This window comes from Bubalus kerabau, chromosome 7 (genome assembly GCF_029407905.1).
Source record: "Bubalus kerabau isolate K-KA32 ecotype Philippines breed swamp buffalo chromosome 7, PCC_UOA_SB_1v2, whole genome shotgun sequence".
NCBI classification, from domain to species: domain Eukaryota; kingdom Metazoa; phylum Chordata; class Mammalia; order Artiodactyla; family Bovidae; genus Bubalus; species Bubalus kerabau.
The window spans coordinates 98935755-98958020 of NC_073630.1; the positions used below are offsets into that span (position 1 = coordinate 98935755).

The 22266-nt window shown below is 39.1% G+C and overlaps 1 protein-coding gene across 1 annotated transcript in view; it reads right to left on the reverse strand.

Moving 5' to 3' along the window:
- ANTXR2 (ANTXR cell adhesion molecule 2) overlaps positions 1 to 22266 on the reverse strand; it is a 169509-nt gene that overhangs the window by 146145 nt on the left and 1098 nt on the right. Inside the window, exons 2-7 of the mRNA XM_055588895.1 lie at positions 21797 to 21868; positions 19613 to 19684; positions 2795 to 2876; positions 1969 to 2076; positions 1773 to 1841; positions 321 to 401 (exon numbers count right to left, since the gene is read on the reverse strand). Coding sequence (XP_055444870.1) covers positions 321 to 401; positions 1773 to 1841; positions 1969 to 2076; positions 2795 to 2876; positions 19613 to 19684; positions 21797 to 21868 — 484 coding nt within the window. The remainder of the gene's footprint in view (positions 1 to 320; positions 402 to 1772; positions 1842 to 1968; positions 2077 to 2794; positions 2877 to 19612; positions 19685 to 21796; positions 21869 to 22266) is intronic.

Consider the following 22266-nt stretch of genomic DNA (forward strand, 5'->3'; position numbering starts at 1 on the left):
AGAGGAAAGAACAGGGAGAAGGGATGGTTAAGGAGGTTGGGATTGATATCTATTCACTGCTATACTTAAAATGGATAATCAATGAGGACCTACTTTATGTATAACACAGCAGCTCTGCTCAGTTTTATGTGGCAGCCTGGGTGGGAGGGGAGTTTGAGAGAGAATGGATACATGTTTATATATGGCTGAGTCCCTTCTCTGTTCACCTGAAACTATCATAACATTGTGAATCAGCTATATCCCCAAACAAAATAAAAAAATTTTTAAATTCTTTTAATTTAAAATTGATGATTCTTTCCTACCCACAAAGAAATACTCACAGAATTAATGATTCCTCTAAGAGCTTGAAATCCACCTTTGACGGGGAAAACTTGTTCCTTGGAATCAGCGATTCTTTCGAGCTTCAGAAAAAGGAGGAAAAGTTCACTGAGAGGTGGTTGAGACATACAACCTTTTATACCCTTCCTTACTTGTTAGTTACATTCCTCTGAAAAATCACACCAGAGGATGAATTCCTTGTCAGGAACTGACTGGAGTAACTGGTGTACTCTAAATGCAGCACAACAACGTGAACCCAGATCAGGCACAGCCCCTTTACAACCGGCCTCAAGTCACAATTTCAAAACAGTGCAGAGCTCTACGAGCTGCAAATGTCATGAGACACAGAAGCTTCACTCACACTCAACCAGACATTTAAATGCAAAAACATTCTGTGAGTGGGAAAAAAAATTTAATACATAAACCCTGTAAACTTCATGAAAAAAAAAAACAAAAACATTTGTTTAAGGAAAATCATTAAAGATTTTTCCAACAGACTTCTCAAATTCTAAGCTCCTAAGAGTCAAATTTTCAAACTAAAACATCTAAACAAGATTTGTCATGATAACCTCGTCAGCTGATTAAAGAGGAGCATGCATATTATTTTATTAATGTTCAAGAAAAATAGAGTTTTGTCTTCAGTTTAATTAGGTAATGAAACCCATCAAAATCAAACATTACTAACACAGTTCAAGACAGGAGGCCATTTTTATAGAAGATCTTTAACAATTAAGTGGGTTTCTGTGGTTGCTCAGATGATAAAGAATTCTGCTGCAATGCAGGAGACCCAGGTTTGACCCCTAGGTTGGGAAGATCCCCCTAGAGAATGGAATGGCAACCCAATTCAATATTCTTGTCTGGAGAATTCCATGGATAAAGGAATCTGACAGGCTGCAGTCCATGGGGTTGCAAAGAGTCAGACCCCAGGAGTGACTAACACTGCTTCTCAGGTGGGACTAGTGGTAAAGAACCCACCTGTCAATGCAGAAGACATAATAAGAGACATGGGTTTGGGTCAGGAAGATCCCCTGGAGTAAGGCATGGAAATTCACTCCAGTATTCTTGCCTGGAGAATCCCATGGACAGAGAAGCCTGGCAGACTTTAGTCCACAGGGCTGCAAAGAATCAGACCCAAGTGAAACGACTTAGCATACATAGAAGTGTTAGTTGCTCAGTCGTGTCTGACTCTTCGTGACCCCATGGGCTGGAGCTTGCCAGGCTCTTCTGTCTATGGGATTCTCCAGGCAAGAATACTGGAGTGGGTAGCCATTTTCTTTTGCAGGGGATCTTCCCAACCCAGGAATCGAACCTGGGTCTCCCACATTCCTAGCAGATTCTTTACCGTCTGAGCCACCAAGGAAGCATGCGTGCAAGTCATTATTGAAAAATCTGATCAACTCTCCTTAAGACTATTATGTGATTTAGAGTCAAGGCTGCAGATCTGCTGTACTTACTTGAGCTTGTTCAAAGTCAAGGACACCAACACAATAAACTCTAGCCCCAAGTGACCTGGATATCTTTGCCTATTGAGAGAAAGAGAGAGAGACAGAGAGAGGGAGACAGGTAAATTATTCAAACATCAGGCTATACATGCAGAGACATACAGCAAAATACACTGGGGTGTAAAGACAGTTTCAGTTCAATACTCACCTCTTTCTCTGCATATGATGGCACCAGACCGTCCAACTTACCATCTGTCAGAGCAATTATGATACTGGAGGTTTTTAAGTCTCTTGCTTTCTCAATTTGCTCATTTGCCTGAAAAATTGAAGAAAAATTGTCCAACTCACAAGTTAATCTTAACTTTTAACCAGCATGTTCCATCAAGCTGCATTTTAAGTCTGGTAAAATCAAACTATTTTGGACTAGCTTTTAAAACAGCATAGGGCTTCCCTGATGGCTCAGGCGGTAAAGCGTTTGCCTGCGATGTGGGAGACCTGGGTTCGATCCCTGGGTTGGGAAGATCCCCTGGAGAAGGAAATAACAACCCACTCCTGGAAAATCCCATGGACAGAGGAGCCTGGTAGGCTACAGACCATGGGTCACAAAGAGCCAGACACGACTGAGCGACTTCACTTTCTTTCTTCTTTCTTTAAAACAGGGTATTTTATATTAACTATTTTAATTTGAAATATACATATATTCACATTATAGAGTAATTACTATTGGGTGTAAATGATAAAGGTTTTTAGCCTTGGCTGACTATAACCACGGAGAAAATTTGGTTCTCTGAATATAGTTGCAGAGAAAATGGAAAATTCTTTAAAAGGCAAACTGTCATCCAAACTTCTTTTATCACCATGGTAAATTCTTTCTATCAGTCTTATCCCTAGAACAACTAAAAGAATTTTTTTTTTTTTTAATTTTAAGGTAAGCATGTAATGGCATCTTCGAGTTTTACTAGGGAGTTATAATTTATTTCATTACAGAGTAAGGAAACGTTCTTTCCCATACTTACAAATATAAAAGAACTTACTAGCTTTAGTCCTTCATGGATGTATGTCTCTCCTACGGGACTAACACGTTTCAAATTGTCCAAGCCTTCACTGATTTTGCCTCTGAAAATAACACAGTACAAAATTAAAAGAAAAATAAGGAAAGATCACAATAAGCACTTTTCAAAAAATGTGGCAGTTTTGCAATTAAGGCAGTTTTGTCCCAGGTTTTGAGGGCAAACAACTCCTCATACTGTCATTTTAATGAGTATTTAATAATGTCTGTATTTTAAGCATAAAATCACTCATCAGAGCCTCACCCACATTTAAAAATAACTTATTTTATTTTAATTTTAAGGATTCTATTTTAATATTGTAGTGAAAATTATTATCAGACAAGTTCATCTCAGGAAGTTTCCAGAAAACACAACTTTCAAAGTATAATCCTAATCTTCCTTCTTTGTAACTCAGTCACTTCCACCAACCCATGTTGACTGTCTCTTTTAAATCTTGTTTTAAAATCTACCTATTCTGAACCTAACTAACTTCAGTACACTCTTTTTTCTAAGATGCCCCAAATATATTCATATTCAACTTTTACTGCAATGAACAATTCTGTATCTTAAAAATATTCTACTTTAAAATAATTTCACAGATTTAACATTTTCACTTAACTAGACTAGAAGCCTACAGCGGGCTATCACCATGTCTATTATTTATAATGCATCCCCCAACTTTGCCCTAATTACTTATTATAATGCCTTTTACAAAGTAAGTGTTCAATAAATTTTTCAATCTACCCTAGGAAAAAAATTCATAGTTCCACAGATGATGGAGTAAATTACATAATTTATAAACTTGTTTTATCTAAATATTTATGTTTTAATATCTACAGAAACAACTTGAAACTGACTCAGTCTGAATGCAGATAAAAACCAAATATTTGGTGCTTCCCAGAAATGAGTGGCAGCGTGTCCTCAAGCATTAATGTTTGCTGCCAAAAGAGAAATGAAAAAAGACAACTGAAATCCAAGTTTACACAAACAGCTTTTGCCTGGTAAAAATCGCCTTCTCCATTTAGTTCAGATTCTAATCATCATTACTTCTGAGGACTAGACAACACTAGTAGAAGACTCAAAGCAGAAAGAACTTGCCAAATGTGGGATTCAGAGTGGGAAGGTAGGTCTCTGCCTGCTTATTTCGCTGGAAGAAGCAGAGCACTCTTGCCTGTATCCCATTCCAGCCACTGTGACATTCTAAGTTACTCTGAACTGCTTCACTACTTTTGCAGCTACAGAGTCATAAGAGGAAAAGTGTTCCTTGGCCATACCCAACAACATCAACATACATGAGCCCTGGTCTGTCACCTTCCAGAGTAACTACATACTCTGTCAGCCTCTCCTCTATCAACAAGTATCACTGGGACTTCCCAGGTGGTCCAGTCATAAAGAGTTTGCCTTCCAACGCAGGGGGTGCTGGTTTGATCCCTGGTTGGGGAACCAAGATCCCACATGCCATGGGGCAATTGGCTCGTGCACCACAACTAAGACCTGATACAACAAATAAATAAAAAAGTTTTTAAATTGAAAAAAAAAAAGTGTCACCAAATGGGAAATGGAAATCAAAACAAGATAGGACCTTTGAGGGATTCCAAGTAACTAAAAATAAGTTAAAATTTTCTTTATTAGTAAATGGTGAACTGAGGGAGAAAAAAAATCACATAGTAGGTAAAAAACACAACTCATCCATTTATACCATGACTTAAAGTTCTAAAGGAAAGCAAGGGAGAAAATGTTTAAAAATAAAAGAAGAAAAAATGTGTATGTTATGAAGATCAACTCAAATCAATCAGATTCACTGAGTATGGCTTTAACGTTGTCTTCAACTACAACAAACAGCAATACCGAAACTACTTTGGAGTTTGTTGTGATTCTGTAGCCAAGGATGCAAGACACACAAAGTCCCCTGTGAGCTCACAGGGCAGAAGCTTCTTTGCCATCCATGAGTAATCGCTACACAATTCCTCTTTTCTGCTAACTACAGCTATTTCTTGCCCCTACTATCAGGAACTGCGTGGTAAATGTCTTCCTCATTCAGAAAATTCTGTTAAGCTCATATGGTTATCATATTGCTCTATCCTCTTTTCTAAGATCTTAGCTTTTCTTTTCAGATGTTACTAATTTTCTGCAATGCTATTGTATTCTGTGTGACTTCAAATACTTCTTGGAAAGAGGCAGAATTTAAACAAATAAAACGGGATATGAAACCTCTGATTGCTGTTGCTACTGCTGTTTTTTTGTTGTTGTTGGGCATCAGGGTACCCAAATCTATAATCAACTCTTTCTTCTTGACTTTATAACTATGTTGATTGAAAAGAGGGGATGAGGCAGAGAGGCGGGGGGTGGCAGAGGCAAAAACATATTGACTTATTTTTTAATCTAAAAAATTAACACTCTCAGCTCTGTTAGTATCCTTTAAAGTTCTCTGCTGAGTAAAGGAAAGAAGAGATAAGAAGGGAAGAGGAAAGATAAGCAGACAAGAGAAGGGAGGGGAAGGAAACATAGCAACCACAACTGCTAGGCACTGTGCCGCATCAGTGGCCTTTCTCCAGCCATAAGACACCGCAACTACGGAAGGTGTGAATGATGCCACAACTAAGGTGAAGATATATTTTATAAATAGTGGCATAATAAAATAGTTGGCAGAAAATTCTGACTTGCCCAACTAGCACAATTCAGCCATAATTTTAAGTCCTTTCTACTTGTGACTAAAGATATACATTTATAAATATATCTCTATACTTAACCTGAACTTTTCAACGTGCATTGCCTTAACTCTCCAGATTTCAAAGCTCTTTCTAGGTTTCAGTCAATCAGTCTACACACACTGGCTGAGCACCCACACATGTGAACACTGTGATCTTACACTGTGATATAACAACAATTAACACCTAGGCTACGGCTACCCTCTCACCCATTTACAGGTGCAATGTCGTTCTCTACCCTGGCTGGACACTGGGATCGCCTAAAAGGCTTTAAAAAAAAAATCTTCTGGACACTAATGGAAAAAATTATAATTTACTTGATGTGTGCTGGGGTCAGGGTATTTCTTGGAAATTCTCCAGAGCATTCTATAGTGAGGCCAAGAATTATGAAACTTTGATCTAATCTAATTTTAAAACCTTTCCATGTTGTTGAAAAGGGCTTCCCTAGTGGCTCAGTTGGTAAAGAATCTGCCTGCAATGCAGGAGAGCCGGGTTCAACCCCTGGGTTGGGAAAGTACCCTGGAGAAGGAAATGGCAACCCACTCTAGTAATCTTGCCTGGAGAATTCCATGAAATGTTGTTAGAATGCTCTTTTCCTTACCTATTTTGCCAGTCAGTTCTTCTACTAAAGGGGTTTTGGAGGTAACTAGGATAATCTTTTAAAATGTAAAATGCAGTTTCAGGGATGGATGACTTATAGCCAGAGAGAACATGGATTAATTCCAAGCCCAATCTCATTTTCTCAACTATAAAACAAAGAGGAAAATACCTGTACTACAGGGCCATTGTGAGGATTAAACGGCACATAACAAGTACTGGGCTAGGCCACTTCCCTAGCTGTCCAGGGGTTAAGACTCCACACTTCCAATGCAGGGGGTGTGGGTTCAATCCCTGGTCAGGAATCTAAGATCGCACAGGCCATGCAGCATGGCCAAGAAAAAAAAAAAGTAGAGTTAGTTGTAGCTACTATGGTTGTTATTGACACTGGTCATTCCTGTTTGTAGGATTTTGTTCATCCAGTTTACTTTCTTCTTGATTCTAAGGAGAGCTCACTCAGCAAACTGAGGGTTGAAAAAATTTGATAAAGACCCAAAAAGGAGGAGGGAAAGGAATAGAGGAAAGAAAGTTTTATACTGAAGCTTTAGTGAGAACAAATGATATGGAAAGCTATAGAACAAGGTGGGAAGACAGGTTTGGAGCGAATCAGAAACGAACTAAACTTGGGTTCTGCAACTAGTGTAAGCACTGGCAGTTGTTTAATTTCCTGCAGCTCAGTTTCCATGTCCATAAAGTGTAAATAAGAATGGCTGCCCCAATGACGTCTTCATTCACTCATTCCGCAGACATTTATTAGGTGACTACTATCACATTTATGAAAGTGTCAGTCGCTCAGCGACCCCATGGACTGAAGCCCACCACGTTCCTCTGTCCATGGACTTGTCCAGGCAAGAACACTGCAGTGGGTAGCCATTCCCTTCTCCAGGGGATCTTCCCAACCCAGGGATTGAACCCCGCATTGCAGGCAGATTCTTTACCATGTGAGGCACCGGGAAGCCCATCATCTTTTTAATATAATGGTATTATATTTGGCAGCGTTGAACAATTCAGAAAGCTGTGGGATCTGGACAGAAGAGCTATTAGAGGAGATAGATGAGAGAAAGGAAATGGCTAGTGCCCAAAACAAACCCTCTTCACTACAGCTTCTCCTCTGCATTGCCATGTTGCTCTTCTAGAAAACCTACAAATGGTGACAAGCTGAATTTGAGGTGACAGATGGCACAACGGATAGGAGTCCAGACTGCTCCAGCCAATTATCTACCACCGCATCCTTCCATTGTTTCATGTCAAGCAAAAGTAACACCAACATAACTCCACAGAGTTGCTGTGAAAAATCAAAGGAGTTGATGCATATAAAGAATTCGGTACAAAGTCAGTGTCACACAGACATTAGTCATTATTCATTATTGCATAGCTGGCATGTTTATTTCTGAAAGTGATTCATCTTTGGAGTTTCATTATTACTTTCAGTATAAACTATGGTACAGAATCTCTAAATATGACCTCTATCAATTTCTTCCCACTCTATATGCACCCATTCTCCCATCAAAAGTTGATATTTATCCCCCATCCCCTTGATTCTGGCCCAGCCCTGTCACTACCTGGCACTAGAACAAGGTAGAAGCGATATTCTTAGACGTCCAACCCTTAAGAGAAATGGAGACACTGCTTCCTTCATCTCATAGTACTCACTCTTGGACCCAGCCATCATGCCTTGAGAAGCCCAGGCCACAAGCCGAGGTCCCATGGAGGAAAACATATTATTACAGTAAACAGCCCTAGCTGTGCTCCATAACAGTAACCACCTTCTATGATTATAGCACCAGATAATATCATGTGGGACAGAGAAAGCTTCCATTTGAGCCATCCATCACAGAATAGTGAGAGATAACAAAATCATTGCTTAAGCCACTAAATGTTGGGGTGGTTTTTCATGATCACTATGCCTGTTCCAGGACTAATTCTAAATGAGGCACAGGACTTTTCCCTTTATGTACCCTTGGTAGCTAGCTGCCATACAAAAACTTTGATTACCCTGAAATCACCATGGTAGGAGGAGACTTAACCCAGCCATGAGTTGAAGTCATGTGTAGCAGAATGAAGACTCAGGTCAACAGTCCTAGCTGAGCTCCTAGACAACAGCCAGCACCAGCACGAACTTTCGAACCATGCGGGTGGGTCATTTCAACTCTTCTAGCCATTCCAGCTTTCTAGCTGACAACAGGCAAAGCATAAGAACTGCCCATTCAATGCACAATATCATGAGAAATGACCAGTTGTATTTATATCACTAATTTTGGAGTAGTTTATTATGCAGCAATAGATATTCAAAAATTAAAGTTGTGACTAAAGTAAAAGGTAAATGACCTTGAAGAGATGGATAGTAAAGACTGGAAAGGCAGTGAGCAAATTGTTACTGGAGGCTCAGTTTCATGCTCATTCATATCTGTTGCATTCCATTGGTTAAAGTGAGCCATAGCCCCAGCCCACATTTTTTAAATTATATATTTAAATTAAAATACTTATATAAACATATGTAAATACATGTGTATATATAAATATATATAATATATAAATATGTGTGTACTTACATAAATATATAAAAATACTTATACACACATATTATACCTATTACATATATAATCATATTTGTCTCAGTGGTAAATCTGCCTGTCAATGCAGGAGATGCCAGAGAATAGGGTTCAACCCCTAGGTCGGGAAGATCCCCTGGAGGAAGACATGGCAACCCATTCCAGTATTCTCACTTGGAAAATTCCTTGGACAGAGGAGCCTGGCATGCTATAGTCCGTGGGGTCACAAAGTGTCAGACACAACTGAGTGTGTGCACTTGCACACACGTATGCATATATGTTGTATGTATTCTGTGTTTCACTGGAGGTCACAAAGGAGCAATCTATCACAAAAACTAAAAGCCTCATACATCTATGCTACCAAATGCCAGTTTAGATAACCCTATAAGCATAAATGTTAGAGGTATGGAGGTAGAGGAACCAGAGATCAAACTGCCATCATCCGCTGGATCATCGGAAAAGGAAGAGAGTTCCAAAAAACATCTACTTCTGCTTTATTAACTACGCCAAAGCCTTTGACTGTGTGAACCAAAACAAACTGTGGAAAAATTCTTTAAGAGATGGGAATACCAGACCATCTGACCTCCCTCCTGAGAAATCTGTATGCAGATCAAGAAGCAACAGTTAGAACTGGAAATGGGACAACAGACTGGCTCCAGATTGGGAAAGGAGTACATCAAGCTGTATATTGTCACCCTGCTTATTTAACTTATATGCAGAGTACATCATGAAAAATGCCGGGCTGGATGAAGTACAAGCTGGAATCAAGATTGCCAGGAGAAATATCAATAACCTCAGATACACAGATGACACCACCCTTATGGAAGAAAGGGAAGAAGAACTAGAGTCTCTTGATTAAAGTGAAAGAGGAGAGTGAAAAAGCTGACTTAAAACTCAACATTCAGAAAACTAAGATCACGCATCTGGTCCCATCACTTCATGGCAAATAGATGGGGAAACAATGGAAACAAGTGAAAGACTTTATTTTCTTGGGCTCCAAAATCACTGCAGATAGTGACTGCAGCCGTGAAATTAAAAGACGCTTGCTCCTTGGAAGAAAAGTTATGACCAACCTAGACAGCACATTAAAAAGCAGAAATATTACTTTGCTGACAAAGGTCTATCTAGTCAAAGCTATGGTTTTTCCAGTAGTCATGTATGGATGTGAGAGTTGGACTATAAAGAAAGCTGAGCACAGAAGAATTGATGCTTTTGAACTGTGGTGTTGGAGAAGACTCTTGAGAGTCCCTTGGACTGCAAGGAGATACAACCAGTCCATTCTGAAGGAGATCAGCCCTGGGATTTCTTTGGAAGGACGGATGCTGAAGCTGAAACTCCAATACTAGGGCCACCTGATGGGAAGAACTGACTCACTGGAAAAGACCATGATGCTGGGAAAGATTGAAGGCAGGAGGAGAAGGGGAAGACAGAGGATGAGATGGTTGGATGGCATCACACACTCGATGGACATGAGTTTGAGCAAGCTCTTGGAGTTGATGATGAACAGGGAAGCCTGGCATGCTGCAGTCCATGGGGTCATGAAGAGTCGGACTCGGCTGAGTGACTGAACTGAACTGAACTGTACTTTATCCTTAAGAGATTATCAGCCAGTGATATGAAATGAACAAAACTGCAAACAAAATGTAGTAATACACAGAAACTTTATAAAGATTTCAATTCAGTTCAGTTGCTCAGTTGTGTCCGACTCTTTGCAACCCCATGGACCGCAGCACGCCAGGCCTCCCTGTCCATCACCAACTCCCAGAGTTTACCCAAACTCATGTCCATTGAGTCAATGATGCCATCCAAGCATCTCATCCTCTGTCATCCCCTTCTCCTCCTGCCCTCAATCTTTCCCAGCATCAGGGTCTTTTCCAATGAGTCAGCTCTTCGCATTAGGTGGCTGAAGTATAGTTACATAACATAATTAAATATTGCTCTTGGAAAATAAAACTTAGTAGACTGAGTAGAATATGAGACAAAACAATCTTCTCAAGATGTTGTTCATGTCCATACAAAATTACTAATGATTTATAATCCACTTAGCACTGTACTTTACCTGAGCAATTGCAAATAAAGCATTTAGCAAAATGTCTGATACATAGTAAGTGCTCAATAAACTTTACTACTTCTGTCTCCTTCCATTAATAAACCACAATATTATATAATAAGTCTGACAAAATTAGAAAAATTACAGGAGGGAAAATCTGCTCACTCATTCAAATGTGGGACCATCCTAGCTATCTATTTAATTATGCCATTATATACTGTTATATGGCATACAGTGTGAAGAATAAACTGCAAAAAAAAAAAAAAAAATTGTTCCCTATTAGCTCAACTTAAAAGATTTTCAAGGGTTTCAAAAGAGTGAAAGATGATTTTTCAGACACAAACATTGCTAATACATTATCTTAGGAACTCATACTTTATATAAAAACTTGTTTACTCTTTATTTAACACGCCACGGTAAGGCCAATATACACCAAGGTCTCTGTGGTACAGATTCCAGACCAATGAATCCAAAGTCGGAGTCCTAGATTCAAAAATATCTGCTTACAAAATGCCCCATACAATATGGGTTTGTGAAAATTCATCTCTAATTTAGTCTACACTTATCTAAGTGAGGTACTCAGATGACACCTAAAGTCTTTATCTGCTGTATCTTGTGTGTTTACACCCCATTTCCTCATTCAACACCTCCCTGGGCCATGAAAAAATGACTTCTGCATTTTACCACCTGAGTGTGCCAGGTCTGTCTTCCAGACATGAGTAACAATGCATTTAATTTTCTAGAACATACCCATAAAGCAAACACGGGACTTCACTGAAAACGACTATTCCCACATCCACGACTGGAATCTGAGTTGCTGCCATGCTCAGACCTCTCAGAATTAGCACAATGTGTGACCAGCACTGACTCTTCTCAACAGGAAAAATTACTTCCCTGTTAGAATCTAAACAAAAACAACTAGTCACTTCCTCTCACCACGTCACTGGTTTGTAAGAGACCAGAAGAAATTTAGAGGATGAATATATCTTTGAATTATGACAACTCTGACCAATTCTGGAAACCAGCTGGATAAAGGGGAACAAAGATTCTGAGGCAGTGGAATGGTTAGGTGCTCATGCTCAAGAGCCATATGCAGGGGTGAATTCTGGCTCTGACTTAGCCGTGTCACTTTGAGCAGTCACTTGACTTCAAACTTCTGCTAGAATCTGGGCACATAACGGTGATGAGGAGGTACAGTGATAAGACCCAGATCTCATCTCAGCCTCAGCCTCCTTCCCACCTAGTCATTAATTAGGCCTTCTCATGCATTATGTGCACTTAATCATCCCAACATTACCCCAACACTTCTACACAGTAGGAATGATTAGCTCCTTATAACAGACAAGAGAATTGGGTAGCAAGAGGTGAAATAACTTGTCCAAAGTTACACAGCTCGTATACAGTGCCTACGTTTTTCGGACCCAAAGTCCAGTCCTGATGTTTACATTTAACAAGCAACCTTCAGGATCTGCGCCCCTCCGCCAGGCTTCCCTTGTGGCTCAGCTGGTAAAGAATCCACCTGCAATGTGGGAGACCTGGGTTCGATCCCTGGATTGGAAAGATACCCTCTAGAAAGGAAAGGCTATCCATTCCAGTATTCTGGCCTGGAGAATTCCATGGATTATATAGTCCATGGGATCCCAAAGAGTTGGACATGACTAAGCAACTTTCATTTCATTTCACTTCAGCACTCCTCAAGTTAACAGCTGAATATGTTCTATTTCTATTCAGGAAATTAACACTGAATAGTCATTGGAAGGACTGTTGCTGAAACTGAAGCTCCAATGCTTTGGCCACCTGACGCAAAGAGCCAACTCATTGGAAAAGACTATGACACTGGGAAAAATTGAAGGCAAAAGGACAAGTGGCAGCAGAGGACAAGATGGTTAGAGAGCATCACTGACTCAATGGGTTTCCCTAGTAGTTCAGCTGGTAAAGAATGCACCTGCAATGCAGGAAACCCCAGTTCAATTCCTGGGTCAGGAAGTTCCCCTGGAGAAAGTATAGGCTACCCACTCCAGTATTCTTGAGCTTCCCTGGTGGCTCAGACCATAAAGAATCTGCCTGCAAGGCAGGAGACCTGTGTTCAATCCCTTGGTTGGGAAGATCCCCTGGAGGAGGGCATGGCAACCCACTCCAGTATTCTTGCCAGGAAGATCTCCATGGACAAAGAAGCCTGGCAGGCTACAGTTCATGGGGTCAAAAAGAGTCCGACATGACTGAGTGACCAAGCACAGCGTACCACTAACTCAATGGACATGAATTTGAGCAAACTCCAAGAGATGGTGGAGGACAGAAGAGCCTGGCGTGCTGCAGTCCATGGGTTCGCAAAGCGTCAGACAGGACTGAGTGATTGAACAACAACAATGCTCTATTCCTAGTTCCATTCTGATACCAAGAGAGTTGTCTCTGGCTACATAAGTCAGTCATATTTCCTTTAAACCTAAGCATTTGTTTTTTATAAATAGTACATTATTCAAATAAAATTGAATAACCTAAATGTATAGAAACTAAAACATGAAGGAGCCCCCACCTTTTGAATCTCACTGAAGGAACCCCGACCCTGAATCTCATTGCTAAGACAATATTGTTGTTAGCAATTTGTTGCTCATCTTCCAGACTTTTTTCCATGCATTCATTATCATACACACATACCATAAAAACCATTAAAATTTTTGTTTTTATCATCTTTAACAGAGTATTCTGCAACTTGCTTTTCTCAACTAGTATATCTTAGACATATTTTCATAACAATATATAGAGATTTTCCAGTTCTTTGAATGACTGCATAGTATCCAATTCTATGTATATACTCTAATTTAATTACAGTATCATCAACTGATGAGCATTTAGATTTACTACCATTTTCACATTATGAACAATGCTTCAGGGTTTAATCTCACATATACCTATCTTTGCACACTGGTGCTACTATTTCAGGAGGGCATAGTCCTTAAAGTAAAATTGCTGATAGAAGACTTCTAAACGTTGACAGATACTGACAAATTTCCCTGCCTGCAAAATGAATGAACCAATTTATAAATTACCAACTATCTTATCACAAGTAAACTTTTAACTTGGATTCAAAGGAATTAAAAGAAATCCTTTCAAATAACAGAAATGTATATATTACTTACACTTTTTATATAAATTTAATCAAATAACTTATTTTTAATTTCCTAGAAGTTTGCCTACAGAATATTTTTTCCTAAGTAATTGATTATTATTCTCAGGTCAAACAATTTTATGACTTTTTCAAGTTGGGGACAAGTATATCAAAAAGAGAGTTGGAAATGTTCGTAACTGATCTATAACAATAAGAATGAGAAGATTAGCAAATATAAATCATGTTTTATTATTTCTTAAGGAGAGAAAACATTTGATAGCAGTTAATAACTCAGGTTCTAGAGTCAGACCAACTCAATCGTTCATTCAACATATACTTCCTGAGCATCTAGTATGTTTCAAGCTCTGTTATAGGTGTTAAGATATAGAGGTGAAGGTAAACGAGACAAAGAAGACTCGTCTGCTCTCATGCAGTTTACATTAGGGTTATGGAGATAAAATAAATCGATTAATTATCAGAACAATTTCAAAAAGTGATAACCAAATAGAGAATTGTGAGACACTACTGGGAAGGTGGGGTAGGATTGCTTCACACCTGATGCCAAGGCAAGGCCTCTCCGGGGAGGTGACACATGGGATGAGGCCAGGCAAGACATGGGGAAGACAAAGGGCAAAACTGCTAGTACGGAAACACACTCGGCCCGTTCGGGGAAGGGAAAGGTGGGCAGTGGGCGAGACTGGGGCATGCAGTGTTAGGACAGGATTGGGTGAGCAGTCAGGTAGGGCTTTTAGGCCACTGGGAAATGCTTTCTACTCTAAGCCATCAGATTGTCTTAAGAGCAAGAATGGCATGATCTATTCTACATTTCAAGAGACCATTCTGGCTAATATACTCCTCATCACTGATTAACTGTGTGTCCTTGGACAAGCTACATTTCCTTTCTCAGCTTCAGTTTCCTCATTTATAAACTTGAGATAATAGTATCTATGACATGGAGTTGATATAAGGGTTAAGTAATGAATGGAAAGCATTTTGCACATTATCTAGCACATAAAAGTGTTCACTAAATGTTTCCAACTAAATCACTTTTACCTCATTAAGATTACACTGAACAGAACTAAGCATAATTCACTATCACCAATTATTCAACACAATAACTGAAAATATCCTTTTAAATGAGTCTTGATTCAAATTCTCTAACACCGAGGGGCTGGATATTTCCATATTGAGTCAACACTCAGCACTTTCCTCTTACTGGATCCTATAATACAGCCCTGATTTATATGTGTTTGTGTACACTCCTCACTATCACACACAAGATTATCCATCCTTGTGTTACCTCCAGAGCACATAATGCTCAAAACACGATATACAGGGTAGGCAGAGCAGGATGGTGGGTAGGTGAGTGGAGGGACTACCAGATATGGAGGATAAAAGAGAAGACTCTTGAGAGTCCCTTGGACTCCAAGAGGATCAAACCAGTCAATTCTACAGGAAATCAAGCCTGAATATTCATTGGAAGGACTGATGCTGAGGCTGAAGCTCCAATACTTTGGCCACACGATGCAAAGAGCTGATTCATTGGAAAAGACTCTTGATGGAAAAGACTGAAGGCAAAAGGAGAAGCAGGCAGCAGAGGATGAGATGTTTAGATAGCATCTCCAACTCAATGGACACGAATCTGAGCCGGAGACAGTGGAGGACAGAAGAAGCTGGCATGCTACAGTTCATGAGGTCGCAAAGAGTCAGACAGGACGCAGCAATTTAACAACAACAATGAAAATAAAATAAAATAAAAATCATGAGGGCAAAAGAAGAGAATGTTTCAAATTGAAATATTCAAAATAATAATGTTTTTAGGACTTTCCTGGTGGTCCAGGAAAGTCGCCTGGACCTGCCAATGCAGGGGACAGAGGTTTGATCCCTCATCCAGGCAGATTCCACATGCCACAGGGCAACGAAGCCCATGTGTGACAACTACCGAAGCCTGTGGGCTCTACAGCCCATGCTTCACAATGAGAGAAGCCACTACAATAGAGAGTAGCCCCTACTCACCTCAACTAGAGAAAGCCCACGTGCAGCAACGAAAACCCAATGCAGCCAATAAATTAATTTTTTTTAAATACTGGTTTTAAATCATGAGCATATAAAATGGATAACTGATCATTTCTTGCCATGTTTATTATTCTGTTTATGCATTTACATAGTACCAGACTTCATGATGAAACCCTAACAGAAGACACAGTCCAACTGTAAGGATTTACCGCCTTCTAATCTTGCTTCCTCTCTACTGAAGATATTTAGCAACCACTTTGAAACATGAAAGAGGTACTTCCCATATTTACCAAGCTACAGAAGAATTTTGAGAAACAGAAACAAAATTGTGAAACCTGATGCATTTGACCTTTGCTTTTCCTATGCGCTCAGACCTCTAAGTGTGACATCAAGAAAATTCATGCGTAGAATTCCCCTTTCTAGACTTTGAAACAAGGATCCCCAATAGCTGTGGCAACATTCGTTCAGTGATCTTGCATCTAAATATGCGAATGATTTCTACACACTTAAAAGGCAGGAATAGAGATGCAGATGTAGAAAATGGACATGTGGACATGGACAGAGTGGGTTGAATTGAGAGATTAGGCTTGACATAAACATATCACCCATGTGTAAAATAGATAGCTGGTGGGAAGCTGCTGTATAGTATATGGAGCTCAGCTCGATACTCTGTGGTGACCTAGAGGGGTGAGATGCTGGGGCAGGAGGTGGGTGGAAGGAGGGGAGGAGGGGAAAGGGGTTGCAAGGAAAGGGAGGGCCAAGAGGGAGGGGTTATATGCATACATATAGCTTACTCACTTTGTTGTACAGCAGAAACACACAACACTGTAAAGCAACAATACCCCAATTTTTAAAAAAAAAAAGGGGGGGGGTATAATGAATGAAAAGTGACCTTATATCCAAATATAGAGGACCATAGAAATTTGAAAAGTTACTAATTAAATAAAATTGGTAAAAGAACAACTAGGTTCAGAATTTAGTCCTTTAATGGAAACTGTTCTGTAATATACAAAATACTTTTGTATGCATTGTCTTATTTTTGATCCCCACAAATCTCTTAAGGAAACACAGTAAAAAAAAAAAAAAAGAAAGAAAGAAGGAAAACACAGTAGATTATGCCTGCAGTTTATAGACATAAATACTGACAGAATGAGAAGATGATTTATCCCGTCTCTAACCAATAAGTAGCAAAACTGGAACTCTAACCCAGGCCTTGTTAGTATACATTCTGCTGCCCTAAACTAATGCAATTTGGCAAACAGGGAAATTTGTTAAAACTAAATTTAATTCTATTTAAAAAGAGAAAGAAGAGCCAACTATGTTTTAAGTTGCAAATAGCATTATACTAGAATTCCTCCTGAACTATTATAAATCCTTTCAAGCAGTACAATAATCCCTTTATATAAGGATAATGCCTCCCCATGATTAAAATACTGCACACTCCCTAACTGCAGATACTAACAACAACAAAGCTCTCTTCTCTTGATACATATATGCCAGACTCTGTCCTACATTGTCCACACGCACTGACTTCAATTTTTACAGCAGTCTTATGAGGTAGGTATTATTATTATGACCATCATCATCATCATTATTCAGATGGAAAAAAGTGAAGCATAAAGAGGTTGTCACTTGTCTGTGACCATTTGGCTAGGAAATTGGTTCAGCAACTTTCAGCTGCAATATTATGCTGCCTCTGGAAACAGAAGCCTCTTTATCCCAACCTCTGCCTTATCAGATTCAACCAATGATAACGGAAAATCTTTAGTGAGATTCAGTTCAGTTCATTCTCTCAGTCCTGTCCAACTCTTTGTGACCCCATGAACTGCAGCACGCCAGGCTTTAACCCGTCCGTCACCAACTCCTGGGTTAAAATTGTTGGTGAGGTTGTGTACAGTAATATAAATTTACTATTATTATAGTGTATAGTAATAGTAAAAATTGTGTTAGTGAGATTAACACAATTTAAACCCTTTCCATGCCTGCTGATGCAATACCAATCTTGCTGACCTGTGATTACACTTTATCAAAGTGCTGGAGAACTCACATACAAAGTACCTAACAGAGAAGCTAGCACAAAGTAGGCAGTTAACAATTACTGAGAGTCTATTGTGTGTCTGGCAATATTCTAAATGCTTTTCTCTACATATGCACTCCACAAATGTTAGCATGGTTCTCTTTTTGTGCTACGTGCTATGTATATGCTCGGTTGCTCAGTCGTGTCCAGTTCTTTGCGACCCCATGAACTGTAACCCGCCAGGCTCCTCTGTTCATGGGACTTCCCAGGCAAGAATACAGGAGTGGGTTGCCATTTCCTCTCCCAGGGGATCTTCCCAATCCAGGATCAAACCTGCAGCTCCTGCACTGGCAGGTGGATTCTTTACCACTGAGTGACCTGGGGTGAATCAAAAGCTGTTGCTTTGGAAATTAAGCTGGGCAATGGAAAAAATTCTTTTCACGAAGGCAAGGCCTGTTATATCAATGGGAATAAACAGCTGCTGTATTTGGGTTGTTAGGGACTACTGTTTCCCCGGCCTTTGATGAGACCCAGATGCACATGAGAAAGTATGAAACGAAGTATCAGAGAGGAGACTGAGGTCATAAGCTGGACTCCCCACCTACAGAGAGATTTCCTCTCCAGGAAATGTAAAACTTAAAGCACAAATATGTTAGAAGTTTGATGGATTTTCCAAATCAATTCTGGGAATTTTAAATAAGTTACCTCTGTAAGCTCTTTTAAAAATTAAAAAAAAATACTTTATTTAAAGGAACTATAAACACAAAACTTCTCAGAAATCCACATATTACACAGAACAAGGTACAACAGCCTTCTTTGCTGAAACTACAGTTTGGAGAAATTGGATTTCACAATAAAACTAACCCACTCATTTATTCAATAATTGATTAAGAACTACCTTGTGTACTTCGTGTTAAATGAAGTAGAAAATCTCCTTTCCCACTATGGAAAGTACCACTCTTTAAAATGTCAATGACTACTTATTTTTTTAACTTTTTATTCTATGATGGAGTATAGCTGATTAACCATGTTGTGATAGCTTCAGATGGAAAACAAAGGGACTCAGCCATACATATACATGTATCCATTCTTCCCCAATCTCCCCTCCCATGCAGGCTGCCACCTAACATCAATGACTGCTTCTAACTTGCCACAATGATTAGTTCAAACGACATCAAAACGGTCATATAAAGTATTATGACATTGATTTGGGGGAAATTTATATATACATATATATATGAAATTAAATTCAAATTCATAAATACATATATTTATGAAATTAAAAGCGAGTTCTTTCATAAAGGTAAACATATTCGGCATCAGTGGACCTCAGAGTAAGTCTAAAGATGCAGGATGTCTGCTCCATCTAGTAAATTATCCAAATAGATCCATATCTTTCTCCTCCTTAATGTTCTTCAAATTCCTAGTTGATTAATATATTACATCGAAACAAGAAAGATGTAGAACTACTTACAGTAACAGAGAGGGGGAAAGGTGGGTGGCAGTAAACACACAACTAAGGCTGAGATCTGGGTCTCATTGTACATTCCACAGCAATGTGAATGATATTGATTTTCAGATTAGCTGCTCTTTTATATTATTCATACCTCCTTTTCCCTCTATTAGTGAAGAGAACTAAATTGTCTGTGTACTTGCTTGATTCCACTGAGAGGCCTGAATCACCACTTGGAAATATCCATCATTCCTTTAAGATTGGTCTCTACTAAAAGCCTGCAGCAAAGTGATAATGCACTAACCTGTCTCCGGTTAATGGCAAAATAATGGTGGCTTGAGAAGAAAACACAATGAAAGATAATCTCATTTGAGGGCTGCAAAATAAGAAAAGAGGCAGTTAAAATATTTTTAAAAGAAATATTGATATAATACAGATGTATAGCTAGGGAGTCTCATTTAAAATCAGTCTCACTGAACAGTCCAGGCTTCTTTTAAATGGAACCCCTAAGTAGATACATGAACTCTGCTTAACATTACCATTATCACATAAGTCATTCTGGATTTAGTCAGTGCTGCTCAGCACTCAGGCACTCCTCTCTGACCCACAGGGCCACTTTAGGAAGAAATTACCTAGAAAGATAAATCCCACGCCAGTGGAAAATTTTCTTTCTTTTTTTTTTGTAGAAAGCTCTTTCTTTGGCCTTCTACCTCATCTCCTTCAAGGAGGCCAATCCCTTCAGAATGATTATCATAGCAAGTTTAGGGCTGGAGACAAGCAGGTTTGATTTAATTACCACAACTATGAGAGGAGTTCATACAAGTTATCCTGAGGTAGGATTACTTAAGGAGTGTCAAGGACAATGTGAAAAAGAAGAACAAATCACATTTTGATTAGACATGTTCAGTTCTCTAAGTCTTTAGCATCATACTTCCAACTGGCAACAACTGCCCTAGTTAGCTACACCTTTTAAGCTCTAAGCCTTGATCTCACAGAATGATTCCTGTTTCAAAGACACCCTATGCAATGTTTCTTAAGATCTGAACCTGAAGCTGTAACACTCAGCTCTATAAACTGAAGAGCAGAATGATGCCCAAGGGTTATACATATTTGAAAAGTCATTCACTTCAGTAGTCACCCTTTACTCATTTCCTACAATATATTATGGGTTAGTAACTGAACAATTAAACTTGTGCCAGAGAACTGTTTACTACAGAATTCCAATTTGTAAACCAGACCAAATAAGAGCCCTACTTCTTGGAAATGTACTGAAATGACCCACTGTATTTGATCAAAATCTATGAGACACTCTGCACACTCTTGGATTAAATCAGAAAATTTACCAACGACTCTCTCTCCTGCCTTTGACACTTAACGATATAGAGCCTCATTTACTTTTCTTTCCTAGACAAGCTTACCTTAGACCCTGTCCAGAAATGAGTGTTATACTTGGCTTCTTAAACAGGAGACTGATGACTGAACATGGACAAGCATACATTTTTATAGGGATAAGCTTACTGCTGCCAATAACTGAAAGCAAGGATTTCCTAGGCCTCTACAGATTGTTTGAAGTTACTTGCAACATGACTTTCAAAATGTTTTGATCATCCAAGCCTGTTTTAAAGAAAACATTTGGGCTAACACGACTGAAAGAAGCAATATTTAATGATACAGCTCCTTTTCATGTCCTTTCCATTATCTTGATAAACTTGCATTTCCTCGTTGCATTTTTTTCTTCTTTAAAAAGAAAAAAAAAAAGAGGAGGAGGAAAAAAGCCTCAAAAGCCTAGTGTCCTAGGGTTACTTTTAAATAAGAAAGCCCCTAATTTCTGGTTACCTCTAAATAAGAGAGTAAGCTGGCTATCATAGCAGTTATGCTTTTTATAGGAGACAAACCAATTTTTCCTAGTAAGGCTTATTGCATATATAGAACAGTTAAATTTTAAACCAGCCACACACCCACACATTGTGTAAACACAAGTCATTTCTTTAAACACACACACACACACACACACACACACAAGTGCCTTTTCTGGTAGTGGGTTATTAACACATGCTCATTTGAAGTTTACCAACACTTTTTTTTCTTAATGAGGACTTCAATAATGCTAAGAATTGTGTGGAATGGAAAATATATTATGGATATTATTAGCATAAACTTTTAAAGTGATAAATTATGAGAAAGCATAAATGAAATTCAAAACAGATGAAAACTCAGAAAGGAAAAGACATTTGGAATCATATCTGAAGATACTTCCCCAGAGCCTGAGCCAAGTTTCTGGGATCCAGATGAAATAATCCCTCAACAACTGAAGGGCTGTCCTAATAACAGCATGTGTGTGATAAGACCTTGAGGCACTTAATAATCAACACTTCAGTAAAGGCTTTGCTTGCAAATGGTTTCCAAAAAAGGATATCCTATCTAGCCTTTGGTCTACTTGCCTCCAACTCAAAGTCTCCTGCTTAGAAAAGAAAAGTAGGAGAAATACCTTACAAATCTCTCTGTAAGTTGCTGGACAAAATTGTAAATTTCAATCCAGTTATTTGCCACACTCCCAGACCTGAAAAAAAAAATTGAACGAATCAGAAAAACGAATCAGAGTGTAACCTGACCTCTTCTTCAAGCCAAGTTAACAGTATCAGCAACTGAAAGGTAGGTGCTACAAGAACCTAGGAAGTCTACCCATCTTCAGGGATCACCTGCCTGCTAATTGTCTGGAGTAAGATTCCAGCTCTTCAAATAAACACAGCCTTCCTTAGAAGGAAATGCAAACCACAGTTGAGTACGTTAACTTTAGACTGCCAAGCTACAATGAAAGTGCTGTGCTCAGGGTAAAACCCGGCAAACTTTAGCCAGAGTGAGGCGTTGAGGACTGGGGGACTCAGAAGGAGTCTTATGTGGGTCCCAGAATCGCAGAAGGTTACCCCAAGTGACCGCACTCCCATTTCCTAAGAAACC